The sequence below is a fragment of the Capricornis sumatraensis genome, chromosome 23 (assembly GCF_032405125.1).
Source record: "Capricornis sumatraensis isolate serow.1 chromosome 23, serow.2, whole genome shotgun sequence".
NCBI lineage: Eukaryota > Metazoa > Chordata > Mammalia > Artiodactyla > Bovidae > Capricornis > Capricornis sumatraensis.
Window position 1 is genome coordinate 27,614,373 of NC_091091.1, and position 22,111 is coordinate 27,636,483.

At 44.1% G+C, this 22,111-nt stretch overlaps 1 protein-coding gene across 4 annotated transcripts in view; it reads right to left on the minus strand.

The window, feature by feature from the left end:
* Nucleotides 1–22,111, minus strand: part of SORCS1 (sortilin related VPS10 domain containing receptor 1) — a 576,311-nt gene that overhangs the window by 38,369 nt on the left and 515,831 nt on the right. For all 4 annotated transcript variants that reach the window (XM_068961506.1, XM_068961507.1, XM_068961509.1 and 1 more), the window contains exons 19-21: nt 17,493–17,679; nt 5,449–5,582; nt 3,101–3,224 (exon numbers count right to left, since the gene is read on the minus strand). In XM_068961506.1, coding sequence (XP_068817607.1) covers nt 3,101–3,224; nt 5,449–5,582; nt 17,493–17,679 — 445 coding nt within the window. The remainder of the gene's footprint in view (nt 1–3,100; nt 3,225–5,448; nt 5,583–17,492; nt 17,680–22,111) is intronic.

Below are 22,111 nucleotides of genomic sequence, written 5' to 3' on the forward strand. Positions count from 1 at the left end.
GGGTCCTAACATTTCCCTTTGAAGATGTACATGTTTGTCATTTTCACTTTCCTCGAACCTCTTAACCAAATTGTGCAGACTTCATCTCAAAAGAAGATATTTATCTTAATAAAGAGACTCAGATGAGAAAAATGGTGCAGCTCCCTCTATAATTCCCTAGCATGCTAAACAGCAGGGCAGAGAAATGTTATCTTTAAGTTTATTCAACAAATAGGGGACGCATGTGGGAGGACTGAAAAGGGTAAACGTCAATAATATACGTATTTTTTGCAGCTGCTGAGAGAGATGAATTCTACACATTTACATTTTCTTTGTTGCAATTAAGGGCAAACTTGAGCCCTGAAGCAAAGGAAGGAAAACCATGCAAACCAAATTTTCTTTCCTACAGTCTACTGTATGTCTTTGGGTAGGCAATCTTTCCTCTGCCAGCTTCCCAAATATGATACCTCCTTCCGTCTGACCATAATGATCTTAAATTTCCCCAAAGCTTAATTAAACTTGAACAGGTTTCTTCCAGGCTTCAGACTCTGACCTCCCCTTTCTTGGAGCATTTCTTTTAGAAACTTGCGATTATATATTCTTTCTGTGAACTTTTAAGATGTAAATCTTCTGCAACCAGGAATGCCTTTCTCAAGGACCCAGGAACCATCTTTGAAATGGTATCATTAAGAAAGACAATGTCCCACCTCTAGGACGGTAGGAACCAAGTTTCCTAAGTAAACCCTTGTGTTCTAACCCCAGAGATAATCCAGTCCCCCTGAGTCCTCCAGCACTTTCTGCCAGCTTATCCCAGAGTTTAAAACTCTCCCTGCCTTTTGTTTCTGTCAAGTTCAGTCTTGCCTATTTAATTTCCTGTGATACAGTTTCCTTTTAATAGGTCACACATGTCATTAGAATTTTCCAGTTATATATGTGAAACCCTGGACAACCCATCTGACCAAAGATGATTATGGATGCTGAAAATCTCAGGAATTTGGCTACAGGAAGCAGGGAGCACTTTCCCTGTTCAAGCTTTTAGTCAAGGGATCCCTTTTAATGAAGAGAACCCATTTGATGGCAAATGACCCACTCTGGAATGATGCCTTTCAAGGGATTTTTAGGAAGAGGAAGAACTAAGCATAGCAAGGGATAGAAGGTAGTCATCAAGATAAACATTCTCTCTAGATTCAGAATTCTTATGCTCTGGCTATTATACTTACATTTTTTCACTTGTAAAAGAGGGATAATCATATTTCTGATAAGCCTGCTCATAGGATTCAATAAAACAGATCTTATATATCCAATGCTTAGAATAAACACCAGTGAAAGATGCATCAATGTTAATTTCTATCACTACCAACCATCATCATTATTATTTAACCTGTCACTGAATAGGGATGACTTTAAGACAGTAACTTTCCATTTGGGGACCACAATTTCCTAACGCTGTACTAGCGGGTTGGACCAGAGAAGTCCAAGTTCGGTCTGTGGTTCTAACGGGGAGGTAGCTGTTGGACTAATGGGTCAGTGCCCATTAGTGACACAGGTGACGTCCCGGAGGGAGGGCGGAAAGAAAGAGAGCATTGGATAGAAAAGAATGAGAGCCAGCCAACAGGGTAATTTCAGAGCACTGGGCCCTAGGTCTTGATGGTTGGAAGCCCAGCTCCACCACTTACTAGCTGGAGCAAGTTAATTACCTCTTTGAAAAACAAAAATGAGGTAATGATATCGGCTACCAACTAGATACATTCCTATAGCATAGAAAGGAGATGGAGAGGAAAGAGAAACAAAAGCTCTCCTCTATTCAGGCCACTTAGCTAAGAGGTCTCCTCACTGATGGGACCTTGGAGGCAAACCACAACCCTGCTTAACTTTCACTTACTGCTGGGGCTTCTCAAACCTCTTCAGGGGCTGGGGGGGGGGGGGGGGGGGGTAGCAGGAAACACTATGAAACCTAACAGGCGGCCACACGAGGAGGAGCAGTGTCCTCAGACGTGTTCAAAGTTGCTTACAAACTGCTTTCTGAATTTGAAGGTCAAGTTGGCAAAATCAGAAATGAAAAATAGGACTTGCATGAGAATCAATAAATTCTAAAACTGGGGCAACTGATACTACTTGGACCGTGAGTTCATGTGTCTCCGTCTCAGTCTCTCTATCTCTTTCAGTCTCTCATCTCACTTTCCCTCCTTCACTCGATCCTCCCTTTTGCTCTCTCTGTACAGTATTTATTTCCTTATTTTCTTTTAAATTCCTGCTCTTTAAATTTTTATTTTCTGGGATGCATTAGTACCATTTTCATATTAACAATAAAAGTTCATATTTTTATCTTCTACTAAAGCACTTAGTGCAGATCCATCTGACTATCTTTCTGCAGAAAAAAAAATACCAAAATGAAATCAATTTGTATAAACTGGTTTTCTTTTAATATCATTTCCCATCAAGGATCCCACATTTCCTTTTCAGTAAATTTTCATTCCATGTGATGCCCTGACCACATTCAGTTTCCCCGACTGATGACAAGAGTGTTCTGTACAGCTGTTTGTTCAAACTAATATTCTGTCCACAAAGACTCACCACACGTGCTTGTTATGACCCCTCCCTTGCTTTTAAACCAGTAGAGTGATTTTTAAATGATACATATTTATGGAAGAGATTTTTAGAGCATTTAGACATTGGCAGATTCTTCTTAATGATCAAGACTCTATGTTTGAACTTAAAAAAAATAAAGGTTCAATATTAACCATTTTCTTTTATAATAGGTTTAAATCTTTAAACATCACAAAAAAATCAAATGGAGTGAATCAGCCTTCCACATAATGAAATTCACTCTTTTGTACCTAACGTAGTTGAGTGTACACTTACTCTATGGCACCAGAGCCAGTTCCAAAAAAAAAAAAAAAAAGGCAACAAACAGTCTTGGGGTTTTGTGATCCCTACTTTGCTGGTGAACCACACCTTCCTCAAAAGAGGAGATGAGACTTGACTCAGCTATTTCTCAACCACTACCGTATGTTCTCTGGGTAGATTCATAAGCTAGCATGGCCTCTGGTGCCAAGGTACCAAACCATCTCATCTGAGTGATGGAGGCGGACAGTGATGGATCAGCAGATGGACCACTCACCGTAAACCGCGATGGTCTTCGTGTCTTGCAGGATGGCATTCCCAGCTGAGACCTGCACTGTGATGGTGTTCATCCCTTCAGAAGTAAACTTGAATGCTATGCTTCCCTCCAAGGTGATCAGGGGCTAAAGCAAATGAGGACATAGAGTGAGCGGAGAGATTTTCAGTTATACCCAAGATAGGCACCAACTCTGAACCACCACCAAGCTCCTTAAACTAGCGGAGGCTCTTTCTAGGGCTTCCCCTATGTGACTGACTCCATCTATGCCTCCCTATCACCCCGGGTCCAGTCCAGAAAGGGACTACCAGAGACATGACCGCCAAGAAACTCTGCTCATTCCTTGTGAATCTGACACCGCTCTTCTGCTACAATCCTGATTCAGGACTGGGAAGATCAATAGGCCTTGCCTGCTGGTGGGGTGTCTCTCTGTCAATAACCTACTCATCAAGCAGATCCCTTAATCCAAGGCAACATTAAAATCAGGCCAAAAGAAGGGGCTCATATGAATCCAGATTTAAGCCACAGTCACTGAAAGTGTGTAAGCTGCCAGTGCTTCTTTCCAGGGTGCGCTGCTTACATAAAATTACAATGGAATGCAGCGACGGTGGACACCAAAACTACACTGATTAGATGGCTGTTGCCCTTGTGTGGCTTGGTTTGCTCTGAGAAGCCCCATCAGCAATTTCCTGGAAGGAGCTGCTATGGAAACAAGTACTAATTGGATCGTGGTTTGAGGACTCTAGAAAAAAATAAAAGATTTGGATCAGTTCCTGTAATGCAACTGGACACCAGGGTTCTGGGGAAAGTATTATTAGCCTCCTGACCTCCCTCCACTCACTCCCCACAAACAGTTCATTCCTGTCTTTTCTTTAATTAATTTAAAAATCAAAATTCATTTAGCTCCCTGTGTAGCAGAAGGTAGACGAAAGCCCAGCATAAGAAGTCTGATTAACAGAATCTGTTGAGAATTTCTTTTTCTGCTAAAAGCTTAAGAAAAGAAGCAGCAGCAAGTCAGTTATTTAGTAGTTTCACCTCCTAGTACTAGCATTCAAGCAAGTAACACAGATTTCTCTTCTCCTGCGGATAGTGGGTCCAATCTGGACCCAATTTGCATGTACAGTTTCCGAAGAAATAAAAAAGGGCTTCCTTTCAGCTGATTTATGTCAGCAGGAGAAGTGAGAGATTCCTTTGACTGCCAGGCACGCAGCGGGTCTGGTGTCAGGAGAGGTTTCCTCCCTGGGCTTGTGTGAAATTATGGCTCCAGTTAAAGCCAACATTCAGCTCCGGGGTAGAAAGAGATTTGTATTCACACAAGAAGCATTGCGTTTGAAGAGCAAAGTTATAAGCAATGGCACCTCTGCTGCAAGAAGATGAAGCTCTCCATTCAGAGCCATTGGTCCTGGTCCTCTAGGGAAGATGATGCCAAGCTTCAGTTCTACTGCCTTTACTGACATTTGCAAGCAAATTTTAATTTCTGAGGATGGAGTGAGTTCCAAACTGAACCAGCGCATGCAGCCTGGTGTGTGGGGGAGAGAAACCCAGACAGGCATGAGAAAGGCCATGGATCTGCGTGAAGTAGCTGAGTGAGACTGGAGGAAGCCACTTCATCTCTGTCCTCCTCACTTTCCTCATCGGTAAAATGAAGGACTCGGGGTACATGAGGTCCAAGGTCTCCACTGGTTTTGAACTTGCTGCTGACTTTGGATCATAGCGAGTGTTTGAAAGAAACTTAAAGCAGGAAGCTGAGCTAAAGAGGGGACCATTTCTGATCCAGGCTGGGGAGTCATGGGGTGGAGGGGCCATAGGGCAGGGGGGCCCATGTCTGATCCAGAATGGAGAACAAGGGGCGAGGGGTGGGCTGCTCAGACATCTGTGGCTCTTGTCTGTCTGGTGTCCAATGGTCTCTTCTCCTTTTGAGAGCCATTCCATCCCTTTTCTTCTAGACAGATCTAGGAAGGTTGACTTGAACAGCTCTGTTTCTGCCACGAGCACCATGATCAAGGCATGGCCGGTATTATTACTCTGTTCCGGGACTCCTGTTAGAATTTTGGGAAAGATGGCTCATGTGCTCCACTGAGCTGTGACAATAGAAAGCTCAGGCTGCTGCTGAGGGTCACTGCAGAGTAAAGCCCATGTGGAGAAGAACCCTGACTCACAGGAAGGCAGGGGTAAGAGGTAGGGGTGTAGGCGTGAGAGAGAAAGAGACATACTGAAGAGATGAGTGAGGCTCTCAGAGCCTGCCATTCCCAAGGTTGCCGCAACTCCTGGGCTCTTGAGTTAGTAGTGATTTCTTTCCCGTTACTGCTCCAAGAGGAGCCACACAGGCCCTGCCCGGAAAGCCGACTCACCTCGGTGTTGTTCCCGTACCACCACACATAAGTGAGGGTGCCCACTTGGCTGGGCCACAGCACGGCAGTTGCGTTGACCTCTTTGTTCTTCGTGGTGACAAAGGGAAGAGACAGGTGTACATGCTCCAGGGGACCTGAGGCAAGAGAGGAGAGAGGAGGCATGGAGGGAAGAGCTCTCTCTGCTTTGCACTCCCTGCTCTGAATCCACATTCCTTCTGGAAGCCTCCAAAACATCAGTCATGTTCCCAGAAGGAAGTGCTCAGGTGCCACCCCTACTCTGGGGGAAAGGGACATGTTGGGAACAATTGTGTCTCCATCCTTTCCATTTACAGATCTTTCCTCCAGGTCTAAATCCTGAGTTATTTCTGTGTAAAAGCTTAAAAAGTTACAAGTAATTGATGAAGTCCTTAAAGGAACAGGAATAATATGAGATTTCACAGAGAGATGCAAAGTGTTTCCAAGAAACCTCCCAGAACCCATGTTGGGTGGGGGTTGGGGATGGCTATTATACAAATCCCCAAAACTTTCTACATGTAATTATTTTGTATTCTTTATTGGATTTTAAAGATGTATGTGAGTGTATGGAAATGTGTATGTTTGTGTCTAACTGTGTGTGAGTGTCTGTGTAGCCTCCTGGTTAGGTAAGCATGGTGCTGAGCTGAGCCTGTCCAGGACAAAGACAGGCATGAGGGGGCAGAGAGAGAGTTCTGTGGTCCTCACGTTCTCAGGATGCACTCAGCCAAAAAGTAGGATGATTCTACCTATAGAGGCCCAGTGGACCAGAAACTTTAGTCAGATGTACAAACCCACAAAGATAACAGTATCCTTTTCCTGGAGAACCACGAGACCTACCCTAAGATCCCCTGACTTTCTCTTCAAGTCACTTTTATCAGACAAAATGCATTCTCCTTGGAGGGGAAGATGACAAAAATCCACCACCACCACCTGTATTCATGAGATGGAGAAGAAAGTGGTACTCAGGCCCTTGCACCTGCTTTAATCACTGTCCCCTCTTCTAGTTGACCATATGATGCATTTTCTAAAGTCTTTGACCTCTTTCTCCCTCTACCTTCTTTTCTGCTGAGGGATACCATCCACAATCTAACCTTCAACTATGAAGCACGTGCTTAGGGCTCCAAACCACCTTCTTGCCTCCAGACTCAGTTGCTTATTTGTGCTCTGTCATGTCCAACTCTTTGCAGCCCTATGGACTGTAATCTGCCAGACTCCTTTCTCCATGGAATTTTCCAGGCAAGAATATTGTAGTGGGTAGCCATTTCCTCCTCCAGGGTATCTTCCTGACTCAGGGATTGAACTCATATCTCTTGCATCTCCTGCATTGGCAGGCAGGTTCTTTACCACTAGCACCACCTTGGAAGCTCCCAGACTCAATTAACAGCCAGATATTCCTATGAAATACGCTGCCTCCCCCACCCCCCCACCATTCTGTATACTTCAATCTTGATGAATAACATCAGTGTTAATCCAGGGGAACAACCCAGAAACAGGTCAGCCTTGATTCCTTATTTCTTTGCTGCCCACATCCATTTAGGAAACCACTGATTTGGCTTCATAAATTCTCTCTCAGAGCTCTTTGCATGCTGCCCTGGTTCATACACTATACACCAGTCTCACCTGAAGCAGTAGAACTTTCTCACGTATTTTACAGGCTCTAACCTTTCCCCTAGAGCCAGACATCATGGAATGAGAGTCAAGTGGGCCTTAGGAAGCATCACTATGAACAAAGCTAGTGGAGGTGATGGAATTCCAGTTGAGCTGTTTCAAATCCTAAAAGATGATGTTGTAAAAGTGTTGCACTCAATATACTAGCAAAAAACTCATCAGTGGCCACAGGACTGGAAAAGGTCAGTTTTCATTCCAATCCCAAATAAAAACAATGCCAAAAAAAATGCTCAAACTACTGCACAATTGCACTCATCTCACATGCTAGCAAAGTAATGCTCAAAATTCTCCAAGCCAGGCTTCAACAGTACATGAACCGTGAACTTCCAGATGTTCAAGATGGATTTAGAAAAGGCAGAGGAACCAGAGATCAAATTGCCAACATCTGCCCAATTATCAAAAAAGCAAGAGAGTTCTAGAAAAACATCTATTTCTGCTTTATTGACTAGGCCAAAGCCTTTGACTGTATGGATCACAACAAACTGTGGAAAATTCTTAAAGAGATGGGAATACCAGACCACCTGCCTGCCTTCTGAGAAATCTGTATGCAGGTCAGGAAGCAACAGTTAGAACTGGACATGAAACAACAGACTGGTTCCAAATCAGGAAAAGAGTATGTCAAGGCTGTATATTGTCACCCTGCTTATTTAACTTATATGCAGAATACATCATGAGAAATGCTGGGCTGGATAAAGCACAAGCTGGAATCAAGATTGCCAGGAGAAATACCAATAACTTCAGATATGCAGATGGCACAACCCTTATGGCAGAAAGTGAAGAAGAACTAAAGAGCCTCTTGATGAAAGTGAAACAGGAGAGTGAAAAGTTTGGCTTAAAACTCAACATTCAGAAAACGAAGATCATGGCATCCTGTCCCATCACTTCATGGCAAATAGATGGGGAAGCAATGGAAACGTGACAGACTTTATATTTTGGGGCTCCTAAATAACTGCAGATGGTGACTGCAGCCATGAAATTAAAAGACACTTGCTCCTTGGAAGAAAAGTTATGACCAACCTAGACAGCATATTAAAAAGCAGAGACATTACTTTGCCAACAAAGGTCCATCTAGTCAAAGCTATGGTTTTTCCAGTAGCCATACATTTCTTTATAGTTGGACTATAAAGAAAGTTGAATGCCAAAAAATTGATACTTTTGAACTCTGGTGTTGGAGAAGACTCTTGAGAGTCCCTTGGACTGCAAGGAGATCCAGCCAGTCCATCCTAAAGGAAATCAGTCCTGAATATTCATTGGAAGGACTGATGCTGAAGCTGAAACTCCAATACTTTGGCCACCTGATGTGAAAAACAAACTCATTGGAAAAGACCCTGATGCTGGGAAAGACTGAAGGTAGAAAGAGAAGGGGATGACAAAGGACGAGATGCTTGGATGGCATCACTGACTCAAAGGACATGAGTTTGAGTAAACTCCAGGAGTTTATGATGGACAGGGAGGCCTGGCATATTGCAATCCATAGGGCCACAAAGAGTCGGACATGACTGAGCAACTGAACTGAAGTGAACTTAACTAAACCTTTCCCCATTCTAATCCACCCTCCTGCTCTGTGTGTCAAAGCCTGCCTCCCTCGATAATACATAAACTGGGGACTTCCCTGGCGGTCCAGTGGCTAAGACTCTACACTCCCAGTGCAGGGTGCCCAGGTTTGAGCCCTGGTTGGGGAACTAGATCCCATGTGCTACAACTAAAGATCTCATGTGCCACAACTAAATAAATAAAGATTTAAAAAGTAATACATAAGCTAGACCAAGTCCCAGATGTCCCCATCACTTAGAATAAAACATACGATCCAGGGCAAGGGCAGAGGAAGTCCAAAGACTCAGAGGAGGAGAGGGATCTCCATATTGGAAGAATAGTGAGAAATGGAGAAATAAATGGAGGGAAAGTGTATAAGACAATGAGATCTCAGAGGTAATCAGGACATAGAGCACATTGGCCTTGAAGGCCCAGAGAGATGTATATGTGTGTTTGTGGAAGTTCTTTCCTGCATAAGTACACATTATACATTCATGCATTGTATAGCAATGACTATGTGCCTTCTCACCCTCCAACTTGTTGTGAGAGTGATATTTCCAGAAAGTGATGCTACTCACATGCTCAAAATGAAAATTTCCATTATATAATCATAATAATAACATAGCTAACACATACAGATCTAAAATTTCTGAGATAGAGAACACAGGCTGAAAACTTTTGGAGGGACAAGTCCTTCATATTCATCTTTACATATATAGAAAATTGCATAGACAGAGGAGTCTACAGTCCACGGGGCTGCGAAGACTTGGGCATAACTAAGTGACTGAGCGCACACACAGATGTGTGCAGGTCCTGAGACCTAGCAGGTGCTGCGTTATTGGCTGGGTCACTGAACAAAACAGGGTATGAAAGAGTTGGACACAACTTAGCGACCAAAGAACAAAGTGAACAAAAACATAATTTCCTGTTTCTGCTTTCACGTGTATTTTCCTCTCTTTATAGATTAGAGGCTGGGAGACCAGGAGAACAGAACTAATTTTCTGGTTTACAAGCCATATGATAAGAAGTAGTTGATCATAAGTCAGAATTGTTCAATGAAATAATAAAAGGGTAACATTTACTGAGCGGTGGCTGTGTACCACACAGTCTGTGAACGACTTCTTGTTCTCATTTAATCTTCATAATCACCTTATGAAGTAGGCACTATTATCAGCTCCATGCAGAGATGAACTAACAGAGGAAGGTCACCTTCCTCCACTCCAGGGTGTGAAGCAAAACAGTCCAAGTTCAGAGCCTGGGCCAGCTGACAAATGCCTGCTAAGACCCATGTTAACAAAAGAGCTATTATACTTACTGATGACTCAGACATGATGCAGACAGCAAGACATGCTTGTTACACAGGCTCTTGTTTATTGCACGGCTCCTGCCATCCCTCTAGCAGGTGCCCTGTGCCCCCTGAGGACCTTACTTACACACCTTTGTGATGGCACCTGTCCCCTCCTCTGTGACACTCCTCCTGACTCCCCAATCAGAGTTACCTGAATCAGCTAGACTGCGAGAACTAGCTAAGCTCAGGGAGACCAGCCATTTCCATCCTTAAAGGCTTCATCTTGGTCTCTCTTGAGCATTCAAAACATTTTGAAGTCCCAAAGGTCAAAATAAGGATAATGTCTGTGTCCTCTTAATGACAAAGCTGAATCTTGTTCCTGAAATATGGTCGTCCTTTCACTCAGTAGTTTCTGAGTGCTGCTGTTTGCCAGGCATTACTCTAGGTGCTGGGACACCTGGCCCTTGATGGTGCTTATGTATTATTGAGGGAGGCAGTGACTGCAAGGAGCAGGGCTAGTGAGAGCATGCTATTTTTGATGGGTGGTCAAGCAGTCTCTCAGAAGCAATGACATTTGACCAGTCACCTGAATAACATGTATGAGGGCACCGTGCATTTCCTCGGGAAGCTCCAGGGTAAGGGTAGGGCACAGACCTTGAGAAGGAGGTGGTCTGTCAGGTGTGAGGATAGCAGGAGACACTGGCAAGGAACAAGAGCAAATGAGGTCTAACTGGCATTCAGGACTCTCAGCAGGTACTTTAGGTGCTGAAGAATGTCCGTGTGTGTTTGTATAACTTTCATCTTGCGTATGTAGACATATACACACATGCACGCACACACACACATCATCTGTTCATACAGATGTGTGGCATTTAGCTCTCAGGTAGCTAAGTCCTCTTGCTTTTTATCTGTTTAATATACCTGATTCCTGTTGCTTCAAAGCCGAGCTTTCAACTCTCATTTTTCTGCACAGAGGGGTCTGCCCTAACGGAACCTTGGAAGTGAAAGTCTAACCCGTGGAAGCCTCAGGCTGGCTAGCCACACTCAGCAGAGAGCGGAATAAGCTGACAGATACCGCTTCCTGGGACAGGTGCATGCAATACACAGCAGAGACAGCAGGTGGCGCTGTACTATTCCTTATGAATCTTCTCAATGTGGCTGGGAGACCTGGGGAAATTGCGTGGGAATGTTTCCCTTCTCTTCTCTTGTTTGGTCTTCCTGTGCTACAGGGTGCAAGTGGTGTGTGTGTGTGTGTGTGTGTGTGTGTGTACACCCACACGTGTGCACACATGCACACATGCTGATCACTCTGACCTGCCTCTAGCATTTGTTCTGAAGACCTACATGTCATATTGCTGTTTGTCTGAAATGCTGGGCTTCCCTGGTGGCTCAGTGGTAAAGAATCTGCCTGCCAGTGCGGGAGACACAGGTCCGATCACTGGGTTGGGAAGATCCCCTGGAGAAAGCAATGGCTCCCCATTCCAGTATTTTTGCCTGGGCGATCTCACAGACAGAGGAGCCTGGCGGGCTACAGTCTGTGGGACAAGAGTGGGTCACAACTTAGCAACTAAACCAAACCTGGAACATTAAAAAAAGATACCTAATAGAAGAAACAAAAGAAATTCAAAGTGTGAAGATAAGATCCTGGAACAGAGTATCTTAAACTTCACTGGGCTTGAGGCTCATACTCAGCTGTTGAAGGCAGAGTAAGTCACTTTAGGCAGCTGTCACTTTAGGCCCTGAAGAATGTCCATGTGTGTTCATATAACTTCCTTCTTGCATATATATACATACATACTTACACACACACACACACACACAAACACACACACACACATTATCTGTTCATACAAATGTGCAGGATTTAGCTCTCAGATTGAAGCCACACTTCCAGAAATTTTAGTCTGGTAGGTCTGGGAAGGGAATCAGGGCACTACATTTTTATCATTTGATTCCAGGGCAGGAGGCTCCTTAACCACATCTTACAAAGCCTAGGTCTGACATTCTCTGGCCAATAAAATGACCGTGTGATAACAACAAAGCTACAAAGGTTTTCAAGAACTGATCACTTTACCCTAAGCTGGAGACAGAGAGATATCTGTAAAGGACATCTTGGTAACAGGGTAGTTGAGGAGAAAGGTTCAGGAAGTATCAGAAACACCCCCCTCACCTTTTTTCCACCTCCTATTCTGTATGTTTGCAAAATCTTCAGTGATTTTTTTTTTTTTTTAATGCAAGACTGGCTGAGAGAGGGCAGTTTTCTGAACAGAAATCTGCATGTCCTCTAAATTCTCAGTCCCATGCAGCTGAAGGCAAACCTGGCTGCATCCCAGGTCTCATTAGTTTGCAAGCTAGCAGAGAACAGTGAATGCATTCCCCAAGAGATTCTCCGCTGTCAGGATACAGTAGATTACCCAGCTGCCCCCAGAGAGCCGCCCAGCCCTATGTTACAGCAGGCACATCATCTCTACTTGCTTCTGATGACCTTTGCAAACCAGTACTTAAGAACCTTTGATTTAGAATAAAAGCATATTTCTGAACTGGAAAGAAGAGGTAGTGTGTGTATAAGACAGGCTGTGCAGCTTTTAGGAAGAGCCCTGGGTACAGGGGAGGAGGACTGGGGGAGAGGGGTAGAGGGCAGGCAAGGGGAGCTGAAGTGAGCTTTTGCTCAGAACCCACTACGTACTAATGCACCTGCTGCATCATAATGGAAAATCAAGCTTGGCCAGTTGGCAGGGCACAGCATAAGATGCTTTATAGAACCTTTGGGAAATAAGACGTGCATTTCTTATGTAATGGAGGAGAAAAACTAGCTTCAAAGCAATGCAGTGACTCGGCCAGGAGTTCAGGCCAGCATCTCTACTTAACAAGGGTCAGCTTGTGCAGTGCTGGCTTCTATTTTTCCTACAGAGCCATATATCCCTTCTGTCACTGAGGCACTCAAAACAGCCATGCTACCCTCCACATTTCAGATTTGGGGGAATGGAAGTCAATTATGATTTTATCATGACTTCCTCTTAGTATAAAATAGTGTCAAATCACAGTACTTCTTTAATCTTTGCTTTTACCATCTGAAAGAAAGGCCAAATGTTGCCCAAGATGGTAGATGTGTGAGGATAAACAAAGATGTTGATGCGTGAATGCTAAGTTGCTTTAGGTGTATATAAATCTTAGCAGTCCTATGGACTATAGCACACCAGGCTCCTCTGTCCATGGAATTCTCCAGGCAAGAACAGTGGAGTGGGTTGCCATGCTCTCCTCCAGGGGAATCTTCCCGCACAGGGATGATACCCATGTCTCTTATGTCTCCTGCATTGGCAGGCAGGTTCTTTACCTCCAGCGCCACCTGGGAAGCCCTAAAAAATGTTCGCACATATGGCAGAACACAACGGGTCCTTTAGGAGAGAAGCCCTAGCAAAGCTGTTAGAACCTGCTGGCACTGCTCATGTTTTGGTTTTTAAATATATGTGAGAAAATGGAAACATAAAACATAATCCTGCTTTCATACAATTAGTACAAAAGTTAATTTTTTTCCCCAAGACCAGGCTTAGAAAGGGGTCCCCTGATATGAGTCCTGCTTATTCGATCACTCGACCCAAGATGAGTCTGATAAAATTAGAATCAGAACACAACACTTTCCATCACAGATCATCTGCTACTGAGGTTGAGGTCAAATTGCTCAAGCCATTCAATCAGGCTAATGAGATGAAAAGAAATTGCAAGTGAACAAATGGCTCGTTTCTTTCAGAAATCTTGGCTTCCGCAACCCTTCATCTGGAGCAGAGGTGAACATGCTCTTTTCCTTCCCAGGATTCAGTAAGCCCAGGAGAGAGCAGGAGAGGGAGGTTCCCTCATGGTATATGACCGTATGTAGGGTGATGGAGAGTCCACAGGGCAGATTGGGGCAGGGAGCGGTGGTTGACTATGAGAGACCCTGAGAAACCGAGATGGCAAGCTGCTGCTGAATTTTAAATCACTATTGACACATGCTTAGAGTCCAGGGATGTTTGATACACATATGGGGTATAGAATATAATAACTGTGATTCTTCAGGAGAGTAAATCTCTAACAAAACCTCAAAGAATAAGCTGTGTGGAATAACTGCCAGGTAGCCAACCATTCTCAGCTGTCATTTGTGTGGCAATTTATTTTTGTTACTATTAACCAAGGTTTGTGATGTAGTTTTAAAATATTTTGGGCTTCCCTGGTGGCTCAGCTGGTAAAGAATCTGCTTGCAATGCAAGAGACCTGGGTTGGGAAGATCCCCTGGAGAAGGGAACGGCTACTCACTCCAGGATTCTTGCCTGGAGAATTTCATGGACTGTATAGTCCATGAGTCGCAAAGAGTCGGACGTGGCTGAGCGACTTTCACTTCACTTTTAAATATTTTAGGATTGCTCCTAACATATTATCACTTGTGCCCCCATAAATACTGAAATATAGAGAAGAATTACCTCTTAGGAAGCAGCAACTCCAGGAAGACTGTCTGGGACAGCTCAGGAGCGGCAGTCAGCAGGAAGGGAGCTTGAGCCTGTGTAGTTGATCAGCTGGGGAAATGCCCTGCCTCTAACCTACATGTTCCTTTGGGATGATGTACAAAGCCATGGAGGGGAGTAAGGGCTGATGGCTTCCTCTGACCCCCAGCCTACGCTGGCACCTATAATAACCTAGTGACCATGGGCTAGGATTCCAGAGGCAGGGAGAACTGAGTCTGAAGCCTGGCCCTACAGATAGTAGGCCTGCACCCTGAATGGGCAACTTAAGCTTTCTGAACTGCACAGTTCTTTGTAATGTAGTCTTCCAGGGAGTGCCTACTTGATAGGGTTGTTCTGAAAAGAAAGGTCAAACACATAAAGAGTAGGTTTAGCACAAACCCTGGCACATAGTAAGAGCCTAACTAACATTAGCTGAAAGGGGGAGGTGGCGTTGGCACAGGCGGCACCTTGCAGAACTCTGCCTAAACTCAAAGAAGGACGGATGGGTTTCTCCAAAGCCCTTGAGTCTTGAGTGTACAGGAGATGAGGATCACGAATGACTGATAGAGCAGGAAATCTCAGTACTCCTGGGGACCTCTAAATTGCCCTGTCCTCCTGCTGGACCACAGAAGCTTAACAAAGGGAGTCTACTTGGTCCCTTGTGTAGTCAGTTTGCTTCAGTGGGCAAGGGTCAATTAAGAGGCATGGAATACGGCCCAGCCTTAATACTCCTGACCTAGAACTTGGAATTTAAACAGGATCATTCATATAGAGACTAACTTTCATTTGAAAGTAAACCATTTCTCCAGCAAACTAAGTAGGTCCCCTATCCTTCTTTGGTTTTTCCAGTGGTCATGTATGGATGTGAGAGTTGGACTGTGAAGAAAGCTGAGTGCCAAAGAATTGATGCTTTTGAACTGTGGTGTTGGAGAAGATTCTTGAGAGTTCCTTGGACTGCAGGGAGATCCAACCAGTCCATCCTAAAGGAGATCAGTCCTGAGTGTTCATTGGAAAGACTGACGTTGAAGCTGAAACTTCAATACTTTGGCCACCTGATGCAAAGAGCTGACTCATTTGAAAAGACCCTCATGCTGGGAAAGATTGAGGGCATGAGGAGAAGGGGACGACAGAGGATGAGATGGTTGGATGGCATCACTGACTCAATGGACATGAGTTTGGGTAAACTCCAGGAGTTGGTGATGGACAGGGAGGCCTAGAATGCTGCAGTCCATGGGGTTGCAAAGAGTCAGACATGACTGAGCGACTGAACTGAACTGAACTGATACTTTTTTGGGGACAACCATACAGACTATACCAAAGCCTTTGACTGTGTGGATCACAATAAACTGTGGAAAATTCTTAAAGAGATGGGAATACCAGACCACCTGACTTGCCTCTTGAGAAACCTGTATGCAGGTCAGGGAGGAAGAGTTAGAACTGGACATGGAACAACAGACTGGTTCCAAATAGGAAAAGGAGTACGTCAAGGCTGTATATTGTCACCCTGCTTATTTAACTTATATGCAAAGTACATCATGAGAAACGCTGGAATGGAAGAAGCACAAGCTGGAATCAAGATTGCCAGGAGAAATATCAATAACCTCAGATATGCAAATGACACCACCCTTATGGCAGAAAGTGAAGAGGAACTAAAAAGCCTCTTGATGAAAGTGAAAGAGGAGAGTGAAAAAGTTGGCTTAAAGCTCAACATGCAGGAAACTAAGATCATGGCATCCGGTCCCATCACTTTATGGGAAATAGATGGGGAAACAGTGGAAACAGTGTCAGACTTTATTTCTTTGGGCTCCAAAATCACTGTAGATGGTGATTGCAGCCATGAAATTAAAAGACGCTTACTCCTTGGAAGAAAAGTTTTGACCAACCTAGAGAGCATATTAAAAAGCAGAGACATTACTTCGCCGACTAAGGTCCATCTAGTCAAGGCTATGGTTTTTCTGTGGTCATGTATGGACGTGAGAGTTGGACTGTGAAGAAAGCTGAGTGCCGAAGAATTGATGCTTTTGACCTGTGGTGTTGGAGAAGACTCTTGAGAGTCCCTTGGACTACAAGGAGATCCAACCAGTCCATCCTAAAGGAGATCAGTCCTGGGTGTTCATTGGAAGGACTGATGCTAAAGTGGAAACTCCAGTACTTTGGCCACCTCATGCAAAGAGCTGACTCATTGGAAAAGACTGTGATGCTGGGAGGGATTGGGGGCAGGAGAAGAAGGGGACGACAGTGGATGAGATGGCTGGATGGCATCACTGACTCAATGGATGTGAGTCTGAGTGAACTCTGGGAGTTGGTGATGGACAGGGAGGCCTAGCGTGCTGTGATTCATGGGGTCACAAAGAGTCGGACACGACTGAGTGACTGAACTGAACTGAACTGATACACCCTAGCATAAGAGGCACTCACAGCAAACCTTTTTTTACCAAACACAGCTTAGGACTCACCTTTGTTTCATTAGGAACCCTCTGAATTCCTCAATGGGGAAAAACCTTTGTCACTTTTTGAAACTACTTCTTAATGCAGCTTCCTCTCCATTGTTTACCCTCTTTTGCTCTATACCACTTTCTAAGACCAAATCATCACAGAGCAAATCTAGGAAACATACTTAAAAGAAAGGAAAACAAAAGTCTAACATGATTATTATTAGTGAGATAAAACAAGGAAAGAGAAGAATAAGCAGATGGGGCGAAATCCCATTACTTGTGATAATTTGGATTGTTCTCAAACATCTCTGACCCAAGAAAACCCTCACAAATCCATAGTAAATCAACCAGCTCAGCAGGTTGCTCAGGCTCAACATAGACAAGCAGTACCATCTCTAAGAAGTGTCCAGAAGAGGCAGAATCAGTGCAAGAGAACAGTCTGAAGCAAACCAGAGTCCAGACCTTTCAGTCATGCCCTGGTTTCTTCTTGCTTTTTCTGCACTCTCAGTCTCCTTTCCTCAGCTGCTAAAATAACTAAGGGGCTTCTTCTAGATACCTGATTTTGGATTATATTTTTCAAAGGACACAATATGTAAGATATGTCATAAACCAACAACAGTAATAACATACAAGTTACATGTAAGTACAGGACGGCGCTGTCAGACCCCAGACTGTTGTCCACCTGCACGGTCACTCGGAAAATGCCCACATTGTGATAGACGTGTTTGATCCCATCTTCCATGGAGCTGAGGTTGACATAAGACACTGCGATGCCATCCCCGAAGTCCACCTGGATGAGTGTCCTCTGGACGTCACCCTGAAAGACAACACCAGAGGAAGGGGGGTCAGTGCGTGGCCGTTGCTTCTCCAGGGCTGAGTCTTATCAGAGCCCCAACTCAGGAATAAGGCAGCCTCAGTTCCGTCCTGCAGCTGGGAGCCTGTGTCTGTGTGACGGGATCCCTGTGAAATTCCCTAGGAGACAGGAGTTTACGAAGATGGATACCCTCCAAACCTGAAAGGTACCAACTCCCAAAAGTTCTAAGGTTTGGAATATTGTTTGATTATCAGCTTCAATTTGATATTCATTTCCTCTGAAGGCTTTGTTTACAGTCTGATCATCCACATGAATAAAAGGTTTACATACATAGTTTCAAAAATTCAGCCTACCTGACACTGTCAAGGGTCACTTCCCATGTGCTCAGGGTCCCCACATTTCTGTCGTTATTTCTGGTTCCCTAACTGTGTTGGAGAAAGGACAGGGGACACCTTGCCTGACACTGGACTCAGCCCTATTATTACTGATAGTTAAGATAATGATGGCTAATTCTTTTATACTTCAGTGTTTTCTACTATCAAAATGATCTCACTTTATTCTTTATGGAATCTCAGTCTGAAGAAAAAAGCAGGCAATGTTTGTCCACTTTACAGATGAGGAAGCTGAAGTGAAAGAAGGTTTAACCATTTGTTCAAGGTTACTGCAGCTAGTTAGCTGCAGCAGTCTTGGGACTTAAACCCTTCTCCTTGGACTTGCTTTTAATTTACTATAGGTGGGTTAAGCATTGACAGCTCCTCTGGGCTCAAATCCTGTCATTTCATTAACCAGCTGGATGACTCATGTATGTCAAGCAGTCTCCTTTGGTCTCAGTTACCTAATCTGTGAAATGGGCGTATTAATGTCTTCCTATCTTAACTCAAAGAGTTAGTATAGAAGACATGTGAATAATCAGTAACCTGTACAATTTGATACCAAAATGAATGACTGTAAAAACAATGCAGCTATGAAAGATCTGCTATATCCCTTTTAAAGCTTGACTGAAGTCATATGATTCTAAATTTCCCACAAGTATGCAGGAGAAGATAAAGTCTGCTTTATACACCAGACCTGCTTAAAAAAAAAAAAAAATAGCTTGTGGAATTAGTTGAGATTCCTAAAGAACAACGTTTCTTAGAAAAACTGACAATACCCAGCATCCCTCACAGATAACTCATCCTTTAACAAGTTGTGTGTGTGTGTGTGTGTGTGTGTGTGTGTGTGTGTGCACGTGTGCGTGTATCTGTTTTGTTAGCTTCCTCCATTTGGGGCAGAGTGGGGGAAGAAAACAAAAAACCTTTGAACTAGAAATGTTTTTCGATTAAGTAAGGTTCACACGGTATCATATTTTTTGAAAAGGGCAAGTTTAAAATGTTGACATTTAAAAGATTAATTCACAGGGAAAGGAAAAGCAGTTCAAATCCTATGAATCTATGTGACCTACTCTTCTGATTTGTGCCCAGCCAAGCATTGTGTGAGGGTGTACACGGCAGCTAACCCTCTATAAGTACATGGGCACAAATCTCCCCTAGGGTGGGAAAAAAGAAACCCCATTCAAAATTACAAAACAGATAACCACAAGTCCAGGTGTTGTACAATTACCTGAATTCCCTCCGCTATTAAATACAAATGTCAGCCAAGCTTGCTGACTTGTCCTTCACTTGGACAACCAAACTGGACTGACCAGTTTCTCATTCTGCTTCTAGTCAGTTTCCTCCCGTGTTTTCTGGATTTTCAACAGAGCTGCTGCTAGCCAACCCTAGGTTGGGCATGGAGGAAGAACCCATATTAAAATCTACTACATTTTGGAGGGGGGACAAGTGTCTCAGGGAAATACCAGAATTAGCTAGGGTTAACCAGATTATCTATGGGATGAAACTAGCAATATGGTTTCTAAGAAAGAGGTCGAGAGACAGAGAGGGAAAGAAAGTTACAGGGTTCTTTCTGGAGATAAGAATGGCCATAAGGTAGGGTTACCAACTGCAAGAAGACAGAAGGGAGATTCGTGTCTCTGCTGATTCCACTTCAGTATCTGCTGAGAGAGAGAAGCTACAGACATGCCTGGGGCAAGTACAGCTCTGGCTGTCTCAGATGGAGTCTACCTTGCCTTGGTCTCTCTGTCTGGTGTTCATCACTCTCCTACGGATCTGGACTTAGACTTCTTGTCAGTTGCTTGAAGCTCCTCCCAAGTTCTGCCTGGATATCTCCTGTCTGACAGCCTGATAGCATTCCTGGTTCTCCAGTGCTGCTGACAATGCTCCCTATCTGGATCACAGGGGAAACCAGGGAGCTACACAGCGTTTGGGTTAGTGCACCAATAGGGCTGCCATTAGAGCAGAGGGGCCAGGCTTTGAGAGAATAAGGTCAGGTACAAGGATGGAAGGTCCATCTAGTCAAGGCTATGGTTTTTCCAGTGGTCATGTATGGATGTGAGAGTTGGACTATAAAGAAAGCTGAGCACCAAAGAACTGATGCTTTTGAACTGTGGTGTTGGAGAAGACTCTTGAGAGTCTCTTGGACTGCAAGGAGATCCAACCAGTTCATCCTAAAGGAGATCCGTCCTGGGTGTTCATTGGAACGACTGATGTTGAAGCGGAAACTCCAATACTTTGGCCACCTGATGCGAAGAGCTGAATCTCTTTTGAAAAGACCCTGATGCTGGGAAAGATTGAAGGCAGGAGCAGAAGGGGACAACAGAGGATGAGATGGTTGGATGGCATCACCGACTCAATGGACATGAGTTTGGGTAAACTCCGGGAGTTGGTGATGGACAGGGAGACCTGGCGTGCTGCAGTTCATGGAGTTGCAAAGAGTTGGACATGACTGAGTGACCGAACTGAACTGAATTGAACTGAACAAGGATGGAGATACAGATATATAGATATAAGTATATTAGGTTACCACACATCTGAGAGCCCCTGTGGATAAAGACGTGGGATCCCCCAATCAAACATGAAGTCCCCAAGGCCTTTGATGTGGGTGGGTGCAGACTCAGTACTCTGCAGTACGTGCCGAGAGAATCCAGGGGCCAAGTCTCACTAGTGATTCATCCCTGTTGTTGCTGTTTTGCCCACTTGGGTCAAGCACACTGGATCTTGTGCTTTCAGGGGCTCTCAGGTGCTTGGGAAGCCTAACACAGCTGTAGCTGCATCACTTTGGGGCTTACTGTCCTCAACCTCTAACTTTCTTGGGCTGCTATTACCATCTCAGGCAGGGATACCAATTCCTTTTAGAGAACAAGAAACAGGGCAAAGAAAAGAATGCCTAAGTCCTAGGTCACCATTTGATTAGCCATGCCTGCCTTGCTTTAATAGGCTTTCTGGTCATTCATTCATTCAGCCAGTTGACAGATATTTTTAGGTGTCTTTCTTGTGTCAGGCCCTAAATGTGGAAAATTATGCCAAGAAATTATAATCAACCAAACAAAATAGATGTGGTCCCCACTTTCTTGAGCAAAGAGACTGGTAGTGAGATAAATAGACTTCAATAATTATGCAAATAAAAAGTTATTCTAGGGGATGATGTGAAAGAGAGATCCATGGTGCTGTAAGTTTGTATAGTAAGCTTGTTCGGTAGGGAGAGGTGGAGAGCTGAAAATTTGACCCAAATGAGAACTTCAAGAAAGGCTACCCAGAAGGAGTGATATCTGAGCTGAGAAGGCCTGAAGAAAAGAAATTAACCAAACAAAGGACATGAGCAGGTGATATGGAGGTGAGGAGTCCAGGCAATAGGGGACAGAGGGAACTGGATGTGCAAGGGCCCTGGGGCAGAAAATGGTGGTACGGTTAAAGGAGCTGATGATACAGACACAGTAGGAACATGTGAAATTAGATGGGAGACAATGACATTCCAGGACTTGTGGGCCAAGTTTCTGGCTTCAATATTTCTCTTAAGAGCAATGGGAAGAACTCAAAGTGACTGAAGTCAGAGTTTGAGGGAAGATGACAGGATAATATTTTTAATTCAAAAAGAACACTCTGGCTATAATATGGAAAATGCATTGGAAGAAGGCCCGAGTATTCCAGGAAGCCAATTAGGGGATAGTTCAAGGTAGATGATAGGCAGATTGATATATGAGTTGCAACAGGAAATTGCATTCACCTTCCTGCCAAAAGTAATTCCCATAGTTTACTGGTTTTGAAATCAGTGAATCTCAGTCTTTGATAACAACACCTCTTATAGAAATTAAAAGAAAAAAAAAATCTGATACCCAGTTCACATCCAAGCCCACCTCCTGGTTTGGGGCCTTTGGGGAGGATGCTCGGTCCTGCTGTGGCCTGAGAAGGTCCCCAACTGATGCTGGGTTGCACCAAAGGTTGAGGAACACTAGTTCAGACTGTTGAACATTAGGTTTTCTTGTGATTGAATTCACCTGAAGATGAATGTAGTGCAGCACAAGCTGATGCCATTCCTATCACACCTTGGCATAATAGTCAAA